Genomic DNA, 20,811 nt, shown 5'->3' with positions numbered 1-20,811 from the left:
TCCCATTATTGGGCATCTACCCAAAAGAACAAAAGCCATTCTATAACAAAGACACCTGTACCCGAATGTTTATAGCAGCACAATTCACAATTGCAAAGATGTGGAGACAACCCAAATGCCCATCAATCCACGAATGGATTAGTAAACTGTAGTATATGTATACCATGGAGTATTACTCAGCTATAAGAAATAACAGTGATACAACATCTCTTTGGTTCTCCTGGAGAGAGTTGGAACTCATTATATTAAGTGAAGTATCCAAAGAATGGAAAAACAAGCATCACATGTACTCACCAGAAAATTGGTTTCCCCGATCATCACCTAAATGCACATCGGGGAAGGATACCAATTGGATATCAGACTGAGACGGGGCGGGGGGGGGAATGGATGTATGCCTACATGACGAGTGTGTTTCGCACCGTCTGGGGAATGGTCATGCTTGAGGGTGCTGACTCGGGGAGGTGGGGGGTGGGGGGAGGGGATGGAGGTATGACTACATGGTGAGTGCCAGGCGCACTGTCTGGTGAATGGACACGCTTGAGGCTCTGACTCAGGGGGATGGGTGGGACATGGACAATGTATATAACCTGAACTTATGTACCCCCATGATGAGCTGAAATTTAAAAAATAATAATAATAATAAAAAAATAAACACACATACTTAAATCAGAAAAAAAAAAGATAAAATGACCAATAAAAAAGTTATAATAACCTACAGATGAAGTAATGAGGACCTGAACAAAAATAGAGGTAGTGAAAATAGAAAGATCTTGAATACAAGAGACATGTTAGAGAAAAATCCAGTAAATCTGGCAACAGATTGGATATAGGATGGTGTTGAGGAAGGAGTCAAAGAAAACTCCAGGGGCACTAGATTTGTGGTATTTCCAATAGCAGAAAGCAGATTTAACAAAGTGGCTCATTTGGAGTTGGCAAATAACTTCTCCATTCAACAAACTTTTAATGATGGTCAACTGTGCCAAGGCACTCTGCTCTCATCATTCTGAAAATCACTAAGAATATAACTAATTTCTACCCTCAAGGAACTTATTACCCTGAAAAGGAGTTAAGGCAGATTTTCAAACTTACCAATATACAAAGGAGAGTTTTCAGATTTGGCAAAATCTTCTATATAGCTAATACCCAAAGGCATGATGGGAGTTTCGCCCATTCCACGTATAATATTTCCTACTAGTACATACACCCACATGAACGATTTAACTTCCTTCGTACACTCTGCATTAAAACAAACAAAGAAAAGACATTGCATTAATGCTTTGATAGTAGAGTGTTAGTGATACTTAATTCTAAGTTTTCTGTAGGGATTTCACAGTTCTTATGTGACCTTGTCAATGATTTGTATTACTACCCCAGCAATGAATCACTGGGCCACACCTATTGCATCTTCTGACAGAGTACTTAGGTCTGGACAACTCTAAGTGTTATGCTGAAGCCAGTTCCTACTGGGTTGGGAGAGATTAGTATACACACCTCTTCCCAATCCAGTGTTTAGTGACAACTCATAGGTAGTTTGATGTGAGTATATTGGCAAACACTAAAAATCAAGGCCTTTTATTTATCCCAGAGATTCAGTTTACCAGTAACTATTGGACCCAGTTAGATTCTACAAATGCTACCCAATTCTTATACAACTTTGGGGAGAGGGAAAAAAAACACGCACACATCTCTCCCTGGAACTGATACTATATTTTTAAGATTTAAACAAGAGTCTCACTAGAGTTTGAATTCTCTGAATCTCTAATTACTTTATAAAAGCCAAAAATATTTAACTGGGTAGTAATCGTATTTTCTCTGTAAAGTCTATAGTATACTGTGACCACCAAATAACTTTCAATAAAGAAATCCACCCCAATCTTTGGAGCAGCGTTGCTTAGTAGAATAACAAAGACTAGGTCAAAGGTAACTGGAAGTGAGAAAGATAAGGAGAGCTCTGAAGACTTTTATCTACCCCTTTTTCGTTTATGTCCTAAGCCAAAATTGCTGATAAGCTCTGAGGAATCCTGTTTTCAGGGAAGTGAAGGACAATGTACTCTCACCTCCTCTAAATTGGCCAGGTGCCACCCAAGTGGGTCCTGAGCACATCTGGGTCCACGAATTTCTTATGAGGTCTATCTCTCAGTCTTTCCCAGTCCAGAAAATCATACTCTCCTTTCCTGGCTATTCAGATTTTTTTGTATGATGAGTATAATGATTTGCTTATAGGGATCACAGGCAAACTCTAGGCCTATTCTAGGGCAAAACTGCAAATATCAGGTGATGAAAGTATCAATGCACTTTCCTGGAGATATACCAGAATAAGGTTTTGATATATCCACTGTGATGAAGACTGGCACCTGGATCTGTCTTTGGCAAAAGCCAGCTCAAAAAGAGAACACAAGCCACTGTCAATGTCACAATTTTCATTTGTTTCCTGGGGATGTTCTTTGGCTTAGAGCTTCTGAGACAGCTATTTTTCAACTCTTTGAAACTATTTTGGTTCCCTCTGATTCAACAGTAGCAGTGAAATTCCCAGTCTTGGAATCTACTGCAACTTCCACTGACATAAATTCATCACAGGAAGTGAAGTTCTGGGCTGAGGTAAGTCTGCAGAGTCACCTCCAGACTAGGTATCACCAGAAGATTCTATAGGTTCCTTAGCATAAGAAGGGGCAGAAGCCAGTATGTAGGTGCCTGGGCCTACAGGAAGCTAGAAACAGCACCGCTAGTGTTGGGTTGTAAAGTAGCATTTCCAGTAAAGAGGAAAAGGGGAGCAGAAAAACTAGTTCAGTAGAAAGGGAGTATAGTAATTCAGAACTATAGCATATTTGCCTGCTTTCCCTGCTATGAAGATCAGTGACATAACACAAATCCCTTGAACTTTGTTTCTATTTCCTATTTGCATAATCATAAAGACCAAATCCATCCTTCTAAGATATTTTCCTCTGTGGGATCAACTCTACAGTGGTCCATGGGTAGATGTCTTTGACTCATTTTTAAATGACCATTTTAATAAATAGAAAAGGCAGTCTTACTAAATACATTCAAATATAAGATAAATGACATTCTGCATTATTAGTCATTCCTATTCACCCCTGTGAGCCCTTCCAAAATCCCTGAAGAGAGAAAATATCTTCTGTTCATCACCTTACTCACTTAACCAAACCCAGTATCTCATTCAAAACCCCTCAGCAGAAAGTGTTCAGTTACAAATTCACTGAATAGAAAGCAATAAAGTGAAGTAGACAACCTGATGGATCGTGTGTTGGTCTTAAAATCTCGGTTCCATTTTCCATACACAAGAAACTGTTGGAGGACAAGTTGCCTGAAACTGAAACTGTAGATTCATATTCGTATCTGTATGAACACAGGGAAAACACGTTCATGTTAAGAAGCTAATGAGGAAAATGTGGGCAATGTGTAGATTATTGACTTCTGCTTCTTTTAAGCTACAACAAATCCAACAAAAATATCTTTTCATCTTTGCCATTCTAATTCTCATAAATTATTATCATCAAAAGAACTTGCTGTTCATTATAAATGTGTAATCCTTTCATAGTTAGCTTTCAGTAATCTGCCTGTGGGTGATCCACTTTTAGACTATCTAACATCAACCTTCTGTCATTTTTAGGTGATCATTTTCTGGAAATAATTACTGTGGGATAAGAAACAAAAACCAAGAAAAATACTAGATTCAATAAAGTGTAATCAAGAACATAAAGGCTTTAGGGGAAATAACAGCAAAACAAGTCTCCAACTTTGGATTTGTTCATAAGAGGCATAACTCTTACTTTCTGAGAATCCAAACAATAATTCTTTCATGTGTTTCATTAACCCCTAAGAAAAATGAAATATTTGCCCCCATAATGAGAGAGTCCTTGGGAGAATCTCAATAATGATGACAGCATAATGTAGTGATTTTTTCTCTTCTTGTAAGAACAAAAGGATTAATAGAATATGATCATTTACCTTGGGCAAATTACAAAAAAAAAAAGAAGCCACATGTCCTTTCTCAGAAAATAAATTATAGGCTGCAAGAATGGAGGAAAATACATCCAGCTAAGTCTCTGTTTGTTAGAGATTATGCCAGATTGCTTTCTATGTTTTTATTCAATAAGGAAAAGCCAAAAGGAAACTTGCACTTCTGAGGTCCACATGAGCTAAAGAGTGTTATGTTTGGATGCCACCAGCAGTCCTAATTTCTATGCTATAGGACATAATAAAATGGGTAAAATACCCTTAGGACAATTGCCCAGTGATGCTCACAGAGCTTGGCTGTGAACTGCGGACAAAGGCTGCTGTCTCCACCATACTCGTGGTACCGTGAGATATGGCAGCCTCAAAAAAATAACACCTTTGGTAGATGGTGAAAAGAATTGTAAAACAATAACTAAATATTACTTGATAGAGTCTTGAATAAGATAGGACCTAAAAGTAAAAACTTCTTGTCTAGAAACTCCTGATTCCTTCAAAAGTACCCGAAAGGATAAAATATCATTTGTTCATTTAATTTATCCACTTAAAATCCAATAACTCCTTTCAAGTCCATTCATTCTGAAAATACCAGCAAAAATGACAGTGAATGGATTTTAAAACAGAGAGAGGAAAGACATAATTCCACAAAAGTAAAGGGAGTGGGAGATTTGAGAAGAGAGAGTTCAACAAGATTTTGAAAATGGGAAAGTAGATAAGTGAGTTGTCACGGAATCCTATCTTATGAGAAACACGACCGTAAGTGCCCACAAGGGAGCAATCAAGCACATGCCACACATCACTAGAAAGTTTCCAGCAAGATACCTATAAATGCAAAAGTGGACAAGGTCCACAAAACAGAAGAGTTTAAACACTTTGGTTTAAAGTATGTTCAAGGAACAGGTAGACTCCCAGAGGCATCCCCTGCCACCCCAACTGAGAATGCCCATTGACTCTAGGGTCTGGAAAAGTACATTGAGGATAGGGAAACCGTACTAAAAACTGGGGGTATTAAGTTAAAAAAAAATCTAGTGAGATTGCCACTTCTGTCTGACTGGTAGCCAAGTTTCTACATCCCAGGTAACAGATTGGAGAATCTCTGGCTAGGATAACTCACAGGTTATATGCAGTTCTGAGCCATTTATAAAGCAGCCAGTCCCTGCACAATCACTCTACAAAGAATCCTCCATTAACTAAGCACTACACATGTATCCAGAACTTCCAATTAGCTTGTTGTTGTTATTCCTTCCTATTAAACACAAATAGATAACCAAGGACTACTAGATATATGAGAGGAGCCTATAACAGTAAAGACAGAGACAAACAAAAAATTGTGTATTTGAAGGAGCCAGAAACAAAGAAGACAGATGAAGAAAATTCAAATGAGAAAAGACATTGCATTCCTGATAATGAAACGTTCCTTTAAAGAGACAAAGAACAAAAGTACTTGGAAATTAAAAATATGATCACATAAGCTAGAAAGCCATTCAAGGGTTTGGAAGATAAAGTTAAATCTTCCATAAAGTAACAAGAAGATGGAAAATTAGACACAAAGATGAGAAAAACATAAGCTTTATCCAGGATGCCCAATATTCAAGTAGTAGAAGTTCTAGAAAGAGAAAACAGAAAACAGTAAGGTAAGAAGAGGTGTGGGGGAGACATTGTCAAAGAAATACATAAATAACTTTTCCAAATGTCCAGATTGAAGGCATCTAGCACAATGGAGAAGAAGTATTTACATCAAGATAATTATTAAACATTTTGGACTCTGGAGTTTAAAATAAAATCCCAATAGTTCCCAGAGAAAGGTAACTGATCACAGGGATTAGAATGACATAGGCTTCTCAATAATAACATTTGAATCTAGACAACATTGGAAAAATGTCTTCAAAATCCCTAGGAAAAATATTTTTAATCTAGAAATTCATCCTAGCCAAATTATCAGTCAAGTGTGGGAGTAGAATAGGAATATTTTCAGATGTACAAAGTCTTAAATTTTATACTTCTCTTGCATACTTTCTCAGAAAGCTATTAGAAAATTTTCTCCACAAAAAGGAGTGAGAGCTGGGCACAGTGGCTCATGCCTGTCGTCCTAGCACTTTGGGAGGCTAAGGCAGGAAAATTGCTTGAGGACAGGAGTTCAAGACCAGCCTGGACAACATAGTAAGATCCCATCTCTACAAAAAAAGAAAAATGAAGTGAAAGTAAAAAGGAAAGCAAAAGATGTGACACCCAGGAAACGAGTAACTGAACTCAAGAAAGAAGTAAAGCAGATTCTCAAAGATAATAATGAGGGAAAATTCAAGGAAACAGCAATGCAGCAAGCCTACACAGTTCCCAGTTCAAAGGCAGATGGAGAATTGAAGGTGATATGAGAGGTATTTCCAAGACAAAAATGGTATCCTCTGATATGGATGAGTATATTGAGAGGACATTTGCCCTCCCAGTAGAGATTTTGGTGATGAATTAGCAGGAAATATAAAGAAAGCTAATCAAATTAAAAAATGAGATCATTAAATACAGGAAAAATAAAAAGTTATATAAGAAAAGATTGACAACAGCATGGTTTAGTGGTGAAAAAATATTTACATAGTCATACAAATGTAAACAGTGAATATGACTTTATAGTGGAATTCAGTATATATTATTATACATAATAACAAATTACAGGCATACCTCAGAGATATTGTGGGTTTGGTCTCAGACCACCACAATAAAGTGAGTATTGCAATAAAGCTAGTCACATGGATTTTTTTTTTCCCAGTACATATAAAAGTTATGTTTACACTATACTGTGGTCTAGTAAGAATGCAATAGCATTATGTCTAAAAATATACATGCCTTAATTTAAAAATACTTTATTGCTAAAAAATTACTAAGGATCATCTGTCTTCAGAGAGTCATAATTTTTTTGCTGGTGGCTGCTGACTGATCAGGGTGGTGGTTGCAGAAGGTTGGGGTGTCTGTGACAATTTCTTAAAATAGAACATTGATGACATTTGCTGCATCTTCCTTTCACAAAAGATTTCTTTGTAGTACACAATGCTGTTTGATAGCATTTTACCCCCAGCGGAACTTATTTCAAAACTGGAGTCAATCCTCTCAAGCCCTTCCACTGCTTTGTCAAGTAAGTTTATGTATAAATATTCTACATCCTTTGCTGTCATTTCAACAATGTTCACAGCATCTTCACCAGGAGAAGATTCTATCTCAAGAAACCATTTTCTTTGCTCACCCATGAGAAACAACTCATCAACCATTCAAGTTTTATCATGAGATTGCAGCAATTCAGTCACATTTTGAGGCTCCACTTCTAATTCTAATTCTCTTGCTGTTTCCACCACGTCTGCAGTTATTTCTTTCACTGAAGTCTTGAACCCCTCAAAGTCTTCCATGAGAGCTGGAATCAACTTTTTCCAAACTCCTGTTAATTGTGATATTTTAACCTCCACTCTTGAATCATGAATATTCTTAATAGCATCTAGAATGGTGAATACTTTCCAGAAGGTTACCAATTTACTTTACCCAGATCCATCAGAGGAGTCACTAGCTATGGCAATCAGAGTTTTTGAGTGACCAGGCGCATTGTCAATGAGCTGTAATATTTTGAAAGGAATCTTTTCTGTGCAGTATTTCTCAATGGTGGACCTCAAATATTCAGTAAACCATGCTGTAAACAGATGTGCTGTCATGGAGGCTTTGTTGTTCCTTTTATAGAGCACAGGCAGAGTAGATTGACCATAATTCACAAGGGCTCTGAGATTTTCAAAATGGTAAATGAACATTGGCTTCAACTTAAATCATCACCAGCTGCATTAGCCCCTAACAAGAGTCAGCCTGTTCTTTAAGCTTTGAAGCCAGGGATTGACTCCTCTTCTTTAGCGCAAAAATTCCTAGATGTCATCTTCTTCCAGTAGAAGGCTATTTCATGTACACTGAAGATCTGTCGCTTAGTGTGGTCACCTTCATCAATGATCTTAGCTAGAGCTACTGGATAACTTGCTGCCACTTCTATATCAGCACTTGCTACTTCACCTTGAACTTTTATGTTATGGAGATGAGTTATTTCCTCAAACCTCATGAATCAACCTCTGTTAGCTTCAAACTTTTCTTCTGCAGCTTCCTCACCTCTCTCAGCCTTCACAGAATTGAAGAGAGGTGGGGCCTGGCTCTAGATTAGGCTTTGGTTTAAGGCAATGTTGTGCTGGTTTGATCCTCTCTCCAGACCACTCAGACTTTCTCCACATTAGCAATAAGGTTGTTTTGCTTTCTTATCACTCATGTGTTCACTGAAGTAGCACTTTTAATTTTCTTAAAGAACTTTTTCTTTGCATTCACAACTTGGCTAACCAGTGCAAGAGGCCTAACTTTCAGCCTGTGTAGGCTTTGGATATACCTTTCTCACTAAGCTTAATCATCTCTACTTTTTAATTTAAAGTGAGAGACGTTCAACTTGAACACTTAGAGGACATTGTAGTATTATGAATTGTCCTAATTTCAATATATTTGTGTCTCAGGGAATAGGGATGCTTAAGGAGAAGGAGAGAGATGGGGCAACAGCTGGGCCATTGAGCAGTTAGAACACACACAACATTTATTAAGTTCACCATCTTATATGGGCATGGTTCGTGGTACCTCAAAACAATTACAATAAAAGCATCAAATACTGCTAATCACAGATTCCCACAACAAATATAACAATAATGAAAAAGTTTGAAATATTGCAAAAATTACCAAAATGTGACATAGGGCCACAAAGTGAGCATATGCTGTAAGAAAAATGGTGCCAATAGACTTGCTTGACACAGGGTTACCTCAAACCTTCAATTTGTAAAAAAACACAATATTTATGAAGTACAATAAAACAAGGTATGCCAGTATTAAAAATGAACAGGATAAATGTTTATGTAGAAATACGGAGGCAATCTGGGAGGCTGAGGTGGGAGGATCACTCGAGGTCAGGAGTTCAAGACCAGCCTGAGCAAGAGCGAGACCCTATCTCTACTAAAAATAGAAAGAAATTATTTGGACAGCTAAAAATATATATATATAGAAAAAATTAGCCGGGCATGGTGGCCACGCCTGTAGTCCCAGCTACTCAGGAGGCTGAGGCAGTAGGATCGCTTGAGCCCAGGAGTTTGAGGTTGCTGTGAGCTAGGCTGACACCACGGCACTCTAGCCTGGGCAACAGAGTGAGACTCTGTCTCAAAAAAAAAAAAAAAGAAAGAAATATGGAGGCAAATAGAAGAAAGAGTTAAGGGAGTTGCAAGTGGTCACCTCTGGAAAACAGTGATAAAGGGGGCATTTTCAATACAGACTTTTTAATATCATTGTGTTTTTACAACTTTGCACTTAAATTACATTGGTAAAAATTAAAATAAAAATAAACCTTCAGACTGGTCCACCTCTTGGCAACCTACAATTAAAGAGAATCTCATTATCTTTAGAAGTGTCTAAATAATCCTGAGAAGGGTGTAATCCCAAATTTTGGAGGGTCCTAAGAATCTTTTTATCAAATTCAACTCCATAAAAGAACTGCCCCAAATCTCTATTGCATAAATTGAAAAAATGTGACTATGCAAGTGGAAGTGAGGTCACCAAGAATACAAAACAGACTGGTGGAACAGAATCCACGTCTTGCTTCTCCTACTACAGTGCCCTGTGCTTTTAGTTATCATTGCTCCTACAGAGGAAAAAGCACAGGCTTCATTTCCTACAAGTGAAACTGGAACCTAAAAAATCTTCAAAAACTGGAATACTTACCGGTTCATGAGGAAATGAGGTAGCGATTGTAAGAAACACCCTAAGCCCATAACCACACATCCGACACCAATCATTATAGGTCTATGCAGTTTGTTCCCAAAATAACTCACGAATATAATCAACAAAAGATTTCCTAGGAAAAAATTGAGAATATTCATTTCAATAAGTATGAACAAAGTCTTAATTAACAGCCTCATTCAATCATTTATACTCTAGCATTTATTGTACAGCAACTATATCAAATACTGAAATTTGTGCTCAGATTGCATTAAACAAATGACTAAGACACATCACTCCCCTTAGGAAGAGCTCTGTTCTGCAACATAGACAGACACATAAAGAGGTACCTGTGGAACACCAACATTTAAGGAGGAAGATAAGCCAATAGAAGGGATGAAAGAATGGTTCTAGGAAATTTTAAAAGCTCTATTTGTGATTATCTCGACTTGGAAAATGAGATGCAAAAGTAGGTGTCAGCCTGCATGTTACCTCTGGCCTTTCTATGCATGTTCCACAGAACATTGCAATGTTCCTGGATGCTCAAAAAGAGAAGTGAAAGTCAAATTCAGATAGTTCCACATTTTGTAACTCATTATTCAAAGAAAACTTCATATTGGTCAATATGACCAAGCCAGAGATCTATTTTTACTTCTACTTCTTTCCTTAGATTAGATAATTCATTTAAGTAAAAAAAAAAAAGAAAAGAAAAAGAATAAAAAAGTAGTAAATGCCCACTTCTCCTACTGGGTACTTCATTAAGTCTGGATTTGAGAAGTAAAAAAGTCAATGAAAAATTTATCCCTGTGTCTTAGGATAAAGCTTTAGGATAAAGAAACTAATCGGAGTAGCCCTGTTCTGATGTTCAGGCCCTTGAAGAGTATGGAGTAAAGAGTTGAAAAAAACGAATACATAAGTTCTTTTCAAACCATCCATTTTTTCTTTGTTTTGTTTTTTTATTTTATTTTTTTTTTTTTTTTGAGACAGGGTCTCACTTTGTTGCCCGGGCTAGAGTGAGTGCTGTGGCGAAAGCCTAGCTCACAGCAACCTCAAACTCCTGGGCTTAAGGGATCCTACTGTCTCAGCCTCCTGAGTAGCTGGGACTACAGGCATGAGCCACCATGCCCAGCTAATTTTTTCTATATATATCTTTAGTTGTCCAGATAATTTTTATTTCTATTTTTAGTAGAGACGGGGTCTCGCTCAGGCTGGTCTTGAACTCCTGACCTCCAGTGATCCGCCCGCCTTGGCCTCCCAGAGGGCTAGGATTACAGGCGTGAGCCACCGTGCCCGGCCAAACCATCCGTTTTTTAATTCAAAAAATAATATCTACCTTGCTTCCACTATATAAAAGGAAAGCCTCTGTAATGAGCTCAAGGATTATAAAAATTTCAAAAACTTTCTTCCTCAAGGAGTTAATAATTTTAGAAGTGTTGTTACATATTTTGAAGACTTTTCTTTCAATCTGTTTCTCTCTAGTATGGCTTGTATTTGAAGAGATAGCAACCTGTACAGTACTTTATATGGAGAGTGCCCCACCTCTAAGACCACATCGGCCACATGGGCCCCTCTAGATTCCTAAAATCCCATAGTACAGGCCATCATGTTGAAAGCGGTGTCCCCAGGGGCCATTGTCTGAAATCCATATCTATTTTTTAGAGGGGGGAAAAAAGGGAAGAACATTCCTTCTTCACACAAGAGTGAGTTCATCTTTCAAATTGCTTTCCTCTGTCAGTAAAATAATCACCATGAGAGAGGACAGAAAAGACGGGCAAGTTTTTGTCAAGGAGATGGAGCATGTTGCCTGTAAAAGTGACTGGGAAATGTAAGCTAGCTGACACTTTTATTGGCATCTGGAAATTACCTCTCTATTTCTCCTCAATATTATTTCAGATCTTCATTCTTCTCCAGCCAAGCACCACCCACTAGCGGTAGAAATAGTTAATATTTTCTACTTTATCAAGACATTCTGGGCAATCAGACATGATGACTGACCATCGTGTCTGAGTTTTCCATCCTATGGCTTTGCTATTTTCCTTCAGTTCCAGAGGTCGTGGTGCCCATCTGACCACCCAACGCCAAACGCACCACCCGGGCACTGCTGGTCTCTCCAGCAACTTACTCCAGTAACTAAAATTTCCCACATATATTTTAACACTCTGCCTTTCTACTGAACTAGAGTCTACAGATATTCTTTACTTTCTCTCCGAATTTCCCAGAACATTTATCTATTTCCACACATTCCACTTTTCTCCCCTCTCATTCTTTCCTGAAGTCACTGCTATCTCCACTACTTTCTAGCTTCTAAATTTGCTAAAAGTTAAAGTGCCCTGGCAAAGATCAGCCATTATCTTCATATTATAAAACCTAAGGAATAGTTTTTCATCTTTATCTAACTGGATATTTCTAATGCTTTTGACACTGTTGTACATTCTATTTTTTTTTTGGAAATTTCTACACCCTTGGCTCCTATAATACTATTCTGTCATGGTTCCCCTCATTTCTCTGTCCATTCCTTCTCTTAACCCTTTCATGGTCTCCTTTTGTTCCATCTGTGCCTTAAACATTGGTGCACCTCAAGGATCAATTGTTTGTCTATTGTACTTATCACCCTGTAACCTCTCCCTGAATAACTTCGTCTCCTCTTTAGTTTTAACAAATACCTACTTACTCACTAATCAATAGCTCTAGCACAGACAGTTCCCCAATGCATGAGACTCACATACCTGCAATGTGGACATATGATTTTGTCATCAACTGTCATGAATAGAAGTTACAGATATGTGCAGATGACATTACAGTTGTTGCAAATATCTCAGAATATTGACACAATAATTACTTGAAAATTAATGCTAGATCTTAATGTGTTGACAAAAAGCACAAATATTGCTATATTACAAGTTGCTTTAATATTTTAAAAATTTCATTTCAATATAATTAGTTTTCCTTGTATGCATACAGTTTTTATTTTATGCAATTAAAATTATTATTCTGAGATCATATAACATCAGATTGCCAAAGGGGTCCTTGGCACAGAAAGATTAATAACCCTTCCAATCCTTAGTTACTCTTCCTCACCTAGAGGATAAAAATAAACTCCATGGCAAGCACACAAAGCTCTCCATTGCCCATTTCTCACCCCTGCCCATTTCTCTAGGCTCATATCTTAGTAATTTCTACCTTCATCTTGGCTGGCTAATAATACTGAGCTGAATGTTGCTCCCCTCACAAGCTACTATGGTGCCTCACTCTTATATTTCTTCTTCTATTAGAATTCCCTTCACACTTACCTAACCCCATTTATTCACCTGGAAAATTTTTACTCATCCTTTAAGAGCCCATCTCCCATAAATGAAGTTGTCTCCCTTTTTCTGTTCCTATAGGACCTTTTATATATCCATGCCACCACACTTAACTGCATTAAATTAAAATTATTGTTTGCATCTATACCCTCCATTAGGCTGTGAACTGAGCCTAAGAAAAGACAATATAAGAATATATAATATAAGTTAGTTCTAACTCCATCAGCAAGATCTAGCACACAAGTGGTACGCAGTAAGATCTGAGGGTGTTGAACACTAGGAGACATGATGAAGCATCGTCTGTTTCAGTTTTTCCTCTCCTCAATCCTGATTTTTCTTTCAAATATTGGTTAAATATATTGAAAGCAATTTTCATCTTGAAGAAAATAAAATAAATAAAATAAAACTTAGAAAGGGGTGGCATTCATATTTCCATGTAGATGTGTTCACAGAGGAAACCTTTCTCTCCCCCTTTCCTCACATATTCCCAGTTATCCACAAAAATCAGAACCTAAGAATAGACTTCGTTCTTCCCTAGAAGCTGCTTCTGAAATAAATTCAGAGAGACATGAAAGCAATTTCTTCTTCCCTCTGCACTCAGAAAAGAGAATCGTCAACTTCCCAGACACAACAGAAGAAAAATATTTGCATTTTCATTTGTGGAACAGATTCCTTTGGTCTCCCACAATATCTTCTAAATATAAAGATAGAGCCCTTAGTTTCCCTTAGGGTTATCAAATGATAGATTTAAATATAAATAAATAATCTGCTATCCATGCTAGGTAACCAAGAAACTATTAGGTCAAAAACGACAATAGCGGATACGTGGCCATATTTAGGTGTCATTTATAAGGTAAAATTTAAATAAATTATTTCTAAGCATATTCCAAGCAAAGCCAGGCTATTCAATCAGTTTTAGAAAACAAGTAAGGCACTCAGATTAAATGACCTGAAGTAGGAAATAAGGAGAATAAAATTCAGACAAACTCCATATATAAAACAAAATATAAAAGGAGGAATGCAACAATAATTTATTACCAATCTCAAAGCTTCCATTAATAAATCCAACTAGAGATGTTGGGATGTTGAATTGTCTCTCTATTTGTGTGAGCATGGAATTCATATAAGATCCAGATAGTGTTTTGGATACATATGCACATGTTATTGCCAACAGAAACATCTAGGGAAGAAAATATGAGAAAACATAGAAAACTTTATTTTTAAATTTACATTTACCGTCTGGTGACAAAATGTCTCCTACCATGAAAACTCAAAGTGGGACTAATTTTGTAGGTAATTGTAGCCTCATTATTTAATAAGCATACCTTGCACATACATAGAAACAAACTGTCATTTTAAGTAAGCCATAGCTGATGATTCAAATAGGTCTTCAGCACTACAATGCTATCTGTAGTATAAAAGAATTCATACACACGTTTTAGTGAAAAGAAGGAACGCACAATTACACAAAGACATTGTCTCTGTAGCAAATTTGCTTAAGTTCTCTCTGCAGGACAATAGGTCCCCAGATGACCTTGGTCAACCCAGCTCTTCACCCTTCTTGCTTGCAATACTTGGGCAGAATGTACTGAGAATGCAGGATGTTGTATTCTCAGTAACGGAGAAAATGTCCAGAACAATCTGAGCTATAGTCTCATTTTTCCCAGAATAGGATTCTCGGCAACACTTGAGCTCAGTCATCCCAGTGGTTCCCAGGGTACATAAACTCAGGGCAGATTTTTTTCAGGGTTCCTTAGCTGCAGTGCAAAGGGGTGACCATGTACAGATGAGACTCCACTCTGGGCAGCTTTCCCGAGCCTTGATGAACCAGCTCGCGTGGATCATAAGTTATTGTTTATTTTTGCGGCCAAGCTAATATGCATATTACAAATTTCCATATGTTGAATCAATTACATGTCCTATGTATTGATATAGATGCAGAAAGTAGTGAGGTTGATGCAACCCATAAACAACAGTTATGACTTAACAGATAGAACCACTGTGATCACCAGAAGTTAATATGCTTTCACTAAAAATGTGAAAAGTTAAATTCTGATAAGTTTATTAAATCAGAAAAAAACACTTAGCTTTTAGTAAGAAATTTGAAAACAGGAACATCACACATTGGGTAATAGTATAGTTAGATAGATTACTTACTGCTTCGATTCAACAAATTATAGCTGTATGTTGGCTTAAATGGTGGAGAACTGCATGCCATGGTGCTTTTCCTTGGCCCTACTAAAGATATTTTCTGATGATACTTGCATCCTGAGAGACCATTTGACCTACTCTTTAGCCAGCACAATCAAATCCCTAAAATCCTCACCCATACATCTTCCACACCCCTAGTCTTGAGCCAACCACACAATTTATTTTCTACCTCACACATTCCCTTTAAGATTATTCAAAATCTTTTCTGTTTCTTAGTATCAACATGCTCTTCATGACCAGCGAATAATATCAGCAACTTCACCCGCAAATTTACCTCCATCTCTGCCTTCTCTAATTTTCCTATAATTTTAGAATGATAGATGTCCCTTTTCCCGCATACTGAAATTCCTCCATCCATGCTCTTGAATCCATTCTTCCCATTTCTGAAATCCCAATCCATCGATTATTGCTCCTTCTTCTCTATTTTCAACCTCACACTCTGTACTGCCTCTCTCTGCACTAGCTTATTAATATGTTCAAGGTACTTCTGTCTTTTGAAAAAAATTCCTTCCCTCACCCCTGATGGTAGCTGCTCTAGCTACCATAAAGCTGTTGGAAGAATGGTCTAGACTCATTGCCTACACTATTTAGCCTTCCATATACCCTTCAGTCAACCACAGTCTGGGGTTTACTGAAGCTACTCCATATAAGGTCATAAACAACTTACTGATTTCCAAATCCACTAGCTACTTCTCAGTCATCAGCTTCCTTCATGACTCTGAGTCATTTGATACCATTCTTCTCTCTTTTCTTCCTGAAATTTCCTACCTCTGTCCCACATATACCTTTATCTCTGCCTACCTGTTAGACTCTTTCTACTTAGTCTTCTCTTCTTTGGACAACTCCTTCAGGCTTTTGTCTTGTACTCTCTACTTTTTTCTCTATGCATGGTGTCTGTAGGAAGTCTCACTTATGCTCATAGCTTTAACTACCACCCATATGCTGAAATATTTCATGTGTATACACAGTTTGGCTTAGAAAATTGCAACCCTTTTTAGTCTCCTCTAGTCTTACCCACCTCCAATCTCTCTTCCACATGTCACCACCACTAGTTTGGAGCTTGATTTTTCATCAAATGAATTAATGAAATATAGAGTTAGCATGTGATTCCATTTCTTAAAACTTTTCAGTAATTCCCAGCAAAAATTCTTGCTGTTTTTAGATGGTAAAAAAAAAAAAATCTAATCTATATCTTAACATCATCTGTTGCTTGCCCTTAGATATAATGTCCTACACATACTTCCTTGAATTCGTTTTACAGTTTTAAGGTTTTATAGTTCAGTGCCTTTAATAGGAAGTTCCTTTACTTGTAACCTTTCTTTCCCTTGTGCATCTGGTAAATATATAATCAATTTTCAAGACTCAGTTCATTCATCACCTCTATTGTGAAGCCTTCCTTGTCTCTCTGCTCCCCAGAGAGCCTTGACCATTCACTCTTTATCTTCCCGCCATACTCTGTGCCTACCTCTATTCTAGGCCTTATCACAGAACACTTTATTTATGTGTTTGGATATTTATAGGTTCCTCCCTCTGTACACTGTGAGCAATTCAGAACTAGCAGCCATATATTATTGTCATTTGTGCCTTTGGTGCCTCATAAGTGCCTAATGCATAGTAGGTACCCAATACAAGTTTATTGAGTTAATAACAGAGTAAGTATCAAAAACATCTTGACAAAGTCAAAGCTGAAAATAAGATGAAATATAATAGGATTAAATACACTGTCTTGGTCCATTCATGCTGCTATAACAAAATACCATAACCCAGGTGGCTTATAAGAACAGAAATATTTTTTCAAAATATTAAGCGGATACAAGTGTTTTTGTTACATGAATGAATTGTATAAGGCTAAGGTCAGGGCTTTTAGTGTGCCCATCACCAGAGTATTGTACCTTGTATCCTATTATTTCTCACAGTTCTGGAGACTGGAAAGTCCAACATCAAGACATTGGCAAATTTGATGTCTGGTGAGGGCCCACTTAATGATTCATGGACAGCCATCTTTTCATTATATCCTCATGTGGTAGAAGAGTCAAGGAATCTCTCTCAGTCCTCTTTTATAAGGACACTGATACCATCCATGAGGGCTCCACCCTATGATCTAATCACCTCCCAAAGTCCCCACTTCCCAGTACCATCACCTTAGGAGTTAGGATTTCACCATATGAATTTGAGGGGGACACAAACATTCAGACCATAATACATATAAGCCAAAAGTTATCTGTATCAATCATTAATAGTTTGGCAAAATCTGAATAGATATTTATGTGAAAACGACCTGGAAATTTGAACAGTAAGCTTAAAATGAGTCAAAACTATAATATGGCTACAAGATAGTATAGCTATATCTCTAGATATTTATCTTTTATATTAAGTACCACTTGTGGAAATTCTGTCTCTCTTCCCCCCATAAACCTTTACAGACAATATTATTGAAAGTAAACAATTTTTACATGTTTTCATAATTAGGGTTTTTTATTTAAAAGCAAGATTTAGTAGAACAAGGAAGTTCTACTAAATCAAGTACAAATCAGAGTTAGTAAAATAATTTATTCTATTTAACATTTTAAGAAAAGATGGATAGCTACCCCAGTACTTTTCCCTAAAACACCTAAATAGATTGCCTAAATTCTTTGGTTCTATTTACACAGTGAAACAAGCCAGTGGCTACTGGCTTCTGACTTCTGACTCATGTCTAGTGCTAAATAACCTCTATATTTATAAAGCTAGTCCTACTAGCTTTTAAAAATAAATTTAACAAATTTGTTGAGGGCAATGTTTTAATGCTTACCAAAGAGTTTTGTTTAATGAGTATATTTCTAAGTTCAGAGAAGCAGAGAAACCTAACTAATTATTAAGTCATTGCCTCTCACTTTTAACTGATAAACTTGTGTTTGCAACATTTTGTCAAAACGTTCATATCAATGTCTAATCTTGCTAAACTCCAAAGTAATCAAAAATTAAAGATCTGTTGTTAATAAATAACACCTAATTTGATTTTTCTCCACAAATGCTATTAACAATAATAGCCAATATTTATTGAATGTATATAATATTTCAATCATTGTTTCAAGCATAAAAAAATCCTGTTAAGGTGGGAATATTATTATTACCTTTTTCAGATGAGAACACTGAAACCCAAAGAGGTTAACCAACTTAACCAGCGTCACACAGCAAGTAAATAGCTGAACTCAGATAGGAACCCAGAAAGCCTGAGCCTAGATCTTTATTTTTATCCACTCACTTACAAGAGAAGGGCATTAGAATTAAGGGATAATTTAAGAGAAAAAAATTTCATAATTAATGTGGCATTTCAGGCAAAAGAGTTTTCTAGATCTATATCATAATTCTCCACTTTTGTGTACTGGTATAGATTTCCCTTACACATATACGAGGAAGAAATAAGCTTTTGATAGGGGGAAAATGGGTGACAGTGTCTTAGTTTGGAAACCACTTGCAGGTACTAGCTGTAGAATCAAGGCAAATACCCAGATCCATTGGTTTAAAATAGATTAAAATTTTGTTTGAATGTAAAATGACTTGGAAGCTATGAAAAAAGATTTTCTCCGAAATACTCAAAACCACTAGAGCAGCTGAAAAAATGAGCATTTTTCTTGTAGAGAATGATTGTTATGCTGCCAAAGCTTGAAGAATGTATTTGCTTTACTGGGACATTGGGAAGTAAGCTTTGCATACAAATCACCAAAGCATTTCTGTCCAAAGAGCTGTTTTCCAAAAGTGACTTCCACGTCTCTGGGTTAGAAGCCCCAGAAGGATGAGCATTAAATTGGCTTTTGATCCAGGAAAATAAATTCTGCCACAGCATAAAGTATGCTTGAACATTTTTTAAGATCTTATCTTCCATTTAAGTCCATCAAAGCCATTTCTGATTATCTTAAATTACCTGAATCAATAATCATATTTAGACACACCCTCAATTATAAAGCCACTTTTTTAAAGCAATAAATTATCAATAGATCAGGACTATAACATTAATAATAGATTACTCCATACAGATATGAGCAATTTTACAAGGACTATCTCAGTTTTTTAAAATACTGTACACACACAAATATCCACACAAAAATTCCATACCTTCAACTTGGAAAGACATCTTATTCTATGGGTTTCAATCCTTTTCTCAGTTTCTCCCATGTTGCTTCTCTGAATATTCCAAGGTATTTATGTTTAAATCTTGATGTGACTTAGTTCTACCCTTTGAAAAAAACAAAAATCTGTTAAATTACTGACAAAATCACAAATCATTATTCTTTTGGAGAAAGTACCTATTGTGAATAATATAATGGAAATCTATTGTATTACAAAAATACCTAGGAAGCTTTTGGTTCAGATCGAGAAAATAATGGCATTAGAGAAGATCTGGTCATTTTCTATTGAAAAAGTTACATCAATAATTGTAGCTACTCTTCAGTGAGATTAAAGGTACTGGAGAAATTTGTTAAGATCCCCTTGCAAAATAATGATCACGTTGTTAAACAAAGCTTTTCATTTCTTTAGCCAAAACAAATAGAACCAAAGTGAGCTCGAGCTCGTTGGACTTACAGGAAAATTGCTGCTTTTAAGAACACAAGACTTTGATTTGTGTTTGTGCTAAAAATCTGCTTCAGCAAGCCTACCAAGTTTCAAAAATCTCTATTTGGCCAGGCTCCCTCTTCAAGTTCTTGGCATTCCAAGACTTCCCTGGAGTCTCAGGAAGGGAAACACTTTCTGGGGCACTGTTGATTCATGGAAACCTGGGGAGACATGGAATTTTAATCATGGAAATAGCCTAAGTAAAAATAACAAACAATTCTATGATCTGGAAAAGAATCCTACAATTATAAGTTAAGATCTGAGGTTTAAGAAAAGATCAAACATATAAATGGAGATCTACATATAGATATGTGTAATAGGTATAGATATCTGTGGATCTATATGTATATCAAATATATAGGAACACATTTTTATATGTAAAACAAAAAGTTGGTTTAAATGCTATTAAGTTCTACTAACCCCTTGTCAAATTCTTTGTTTATTTTGTATCTTGAAACTACGACAATATTTTGTATTAATATCAAAGTACTTCACTTTAACAATGTTTATTCTAGTTTCCAGAATATCTTAACAGTATCTCAGCATTAATTAAAATTCCATAAATAACATTTATTTAGAAAGTGATCCTGAATGGCACTAATTTTTAAAAACCTAACTGCTTGACCTCTGCAAATTTGCTGAATCCCAAATACACACACCAGGGGAGTAACCACTGCACAATTATGTATGAGTTTAGTTCTTATTACTCATTCTCTCACAGATACAACAAATATTTAATATTTATTGAAAGTCTACCATGTGCCAGTCATTATGCTAAGCATTAGAATTCAATAGCAAACAAGACAGGTGAGCTGGCCGGGCGCAGTGGCTCATGCCTGTAATCCTAGCACTCTGGGAGGCCCAGTGGGCGGATTGTTTGAGCTCAGGAATTTGAGACCAGCCTGAGCAAGAGCAAGACCCCATCTCTACTAAAAATAGAAAGAAATTATATGGACAGCTAAAAATATATATAGAA

The 20,811-nt window shown here is 36.6% G+C and overlaps 1 protein-coding gene across 3 annotated transcripts in view; it reads right to left on the bottom strand.

Annotated features, from left to right (window-relative positions):
- The window catches only part of SLCO1A2 (solute carrier organic anion transporter family member 1A2), a 47,898-nt gene extending 28,253 nt beyond the window's left edge, over positions 1-19,645 (bottom strand). Inside the window, exons 1-6 of one of the 3 annotated variants that reach the window (XM_045554229.1) lie at positions 19,574-19,645; positions 19,338-19,458; positions 14,070-14,211; positions 9,733-9,865; positions 3,248-3,354; positions 1,090-1,236 (exon numbers count right to left, since the gene is read on the bottom strand). In XM_045554229.1, the coding sequence (XP_045410185.1) occupies positions 1,090-1,236; positions 3,248-3,354; positions 9,733-9,865; positions 14,070-14,211; positions 19,338-19,397 (589 nt within the window). In that variant the 5' untranslated portion in view covers positions 19,398-19,458; positions 19,574-19,645. Of the gene's footprint in view, positions 1-1,089; positions 1,237-3,247; positions 3,355-9,732; positions 9,866-14,069; positions 14,212-14,356; positions 14,368-19,337; positions 19,459-19,573 lie in introns of those variants that run through there. The other 2 variants (XM_045554230.1, XM_045554231.1) reach the window with 2 other exon arrangements.
- Positions 19,646-20,811: the final 1,166 nt, after the last annotated feature.

This window comes from Lemur catta, chromosome 6 (genome assembly GCF_020740605.2).
Source record: "Lemur catta isolate mLemCat1 chromosome 6, mLemCat1.pri, whole genome shotgun sequence".
Classification (NCBI taxonomy): domain Eukaryota; kingdom Metazoa; phylum Chordata; class Mammalia; order Primates; family Lemuridae; genus Lemur; species Lemur catta.
The sequence above is the reverse complement of the archived record's forward strand: the minus strand, read 5'-3'. Positions and strand labels throughout refer to the sequence as shown.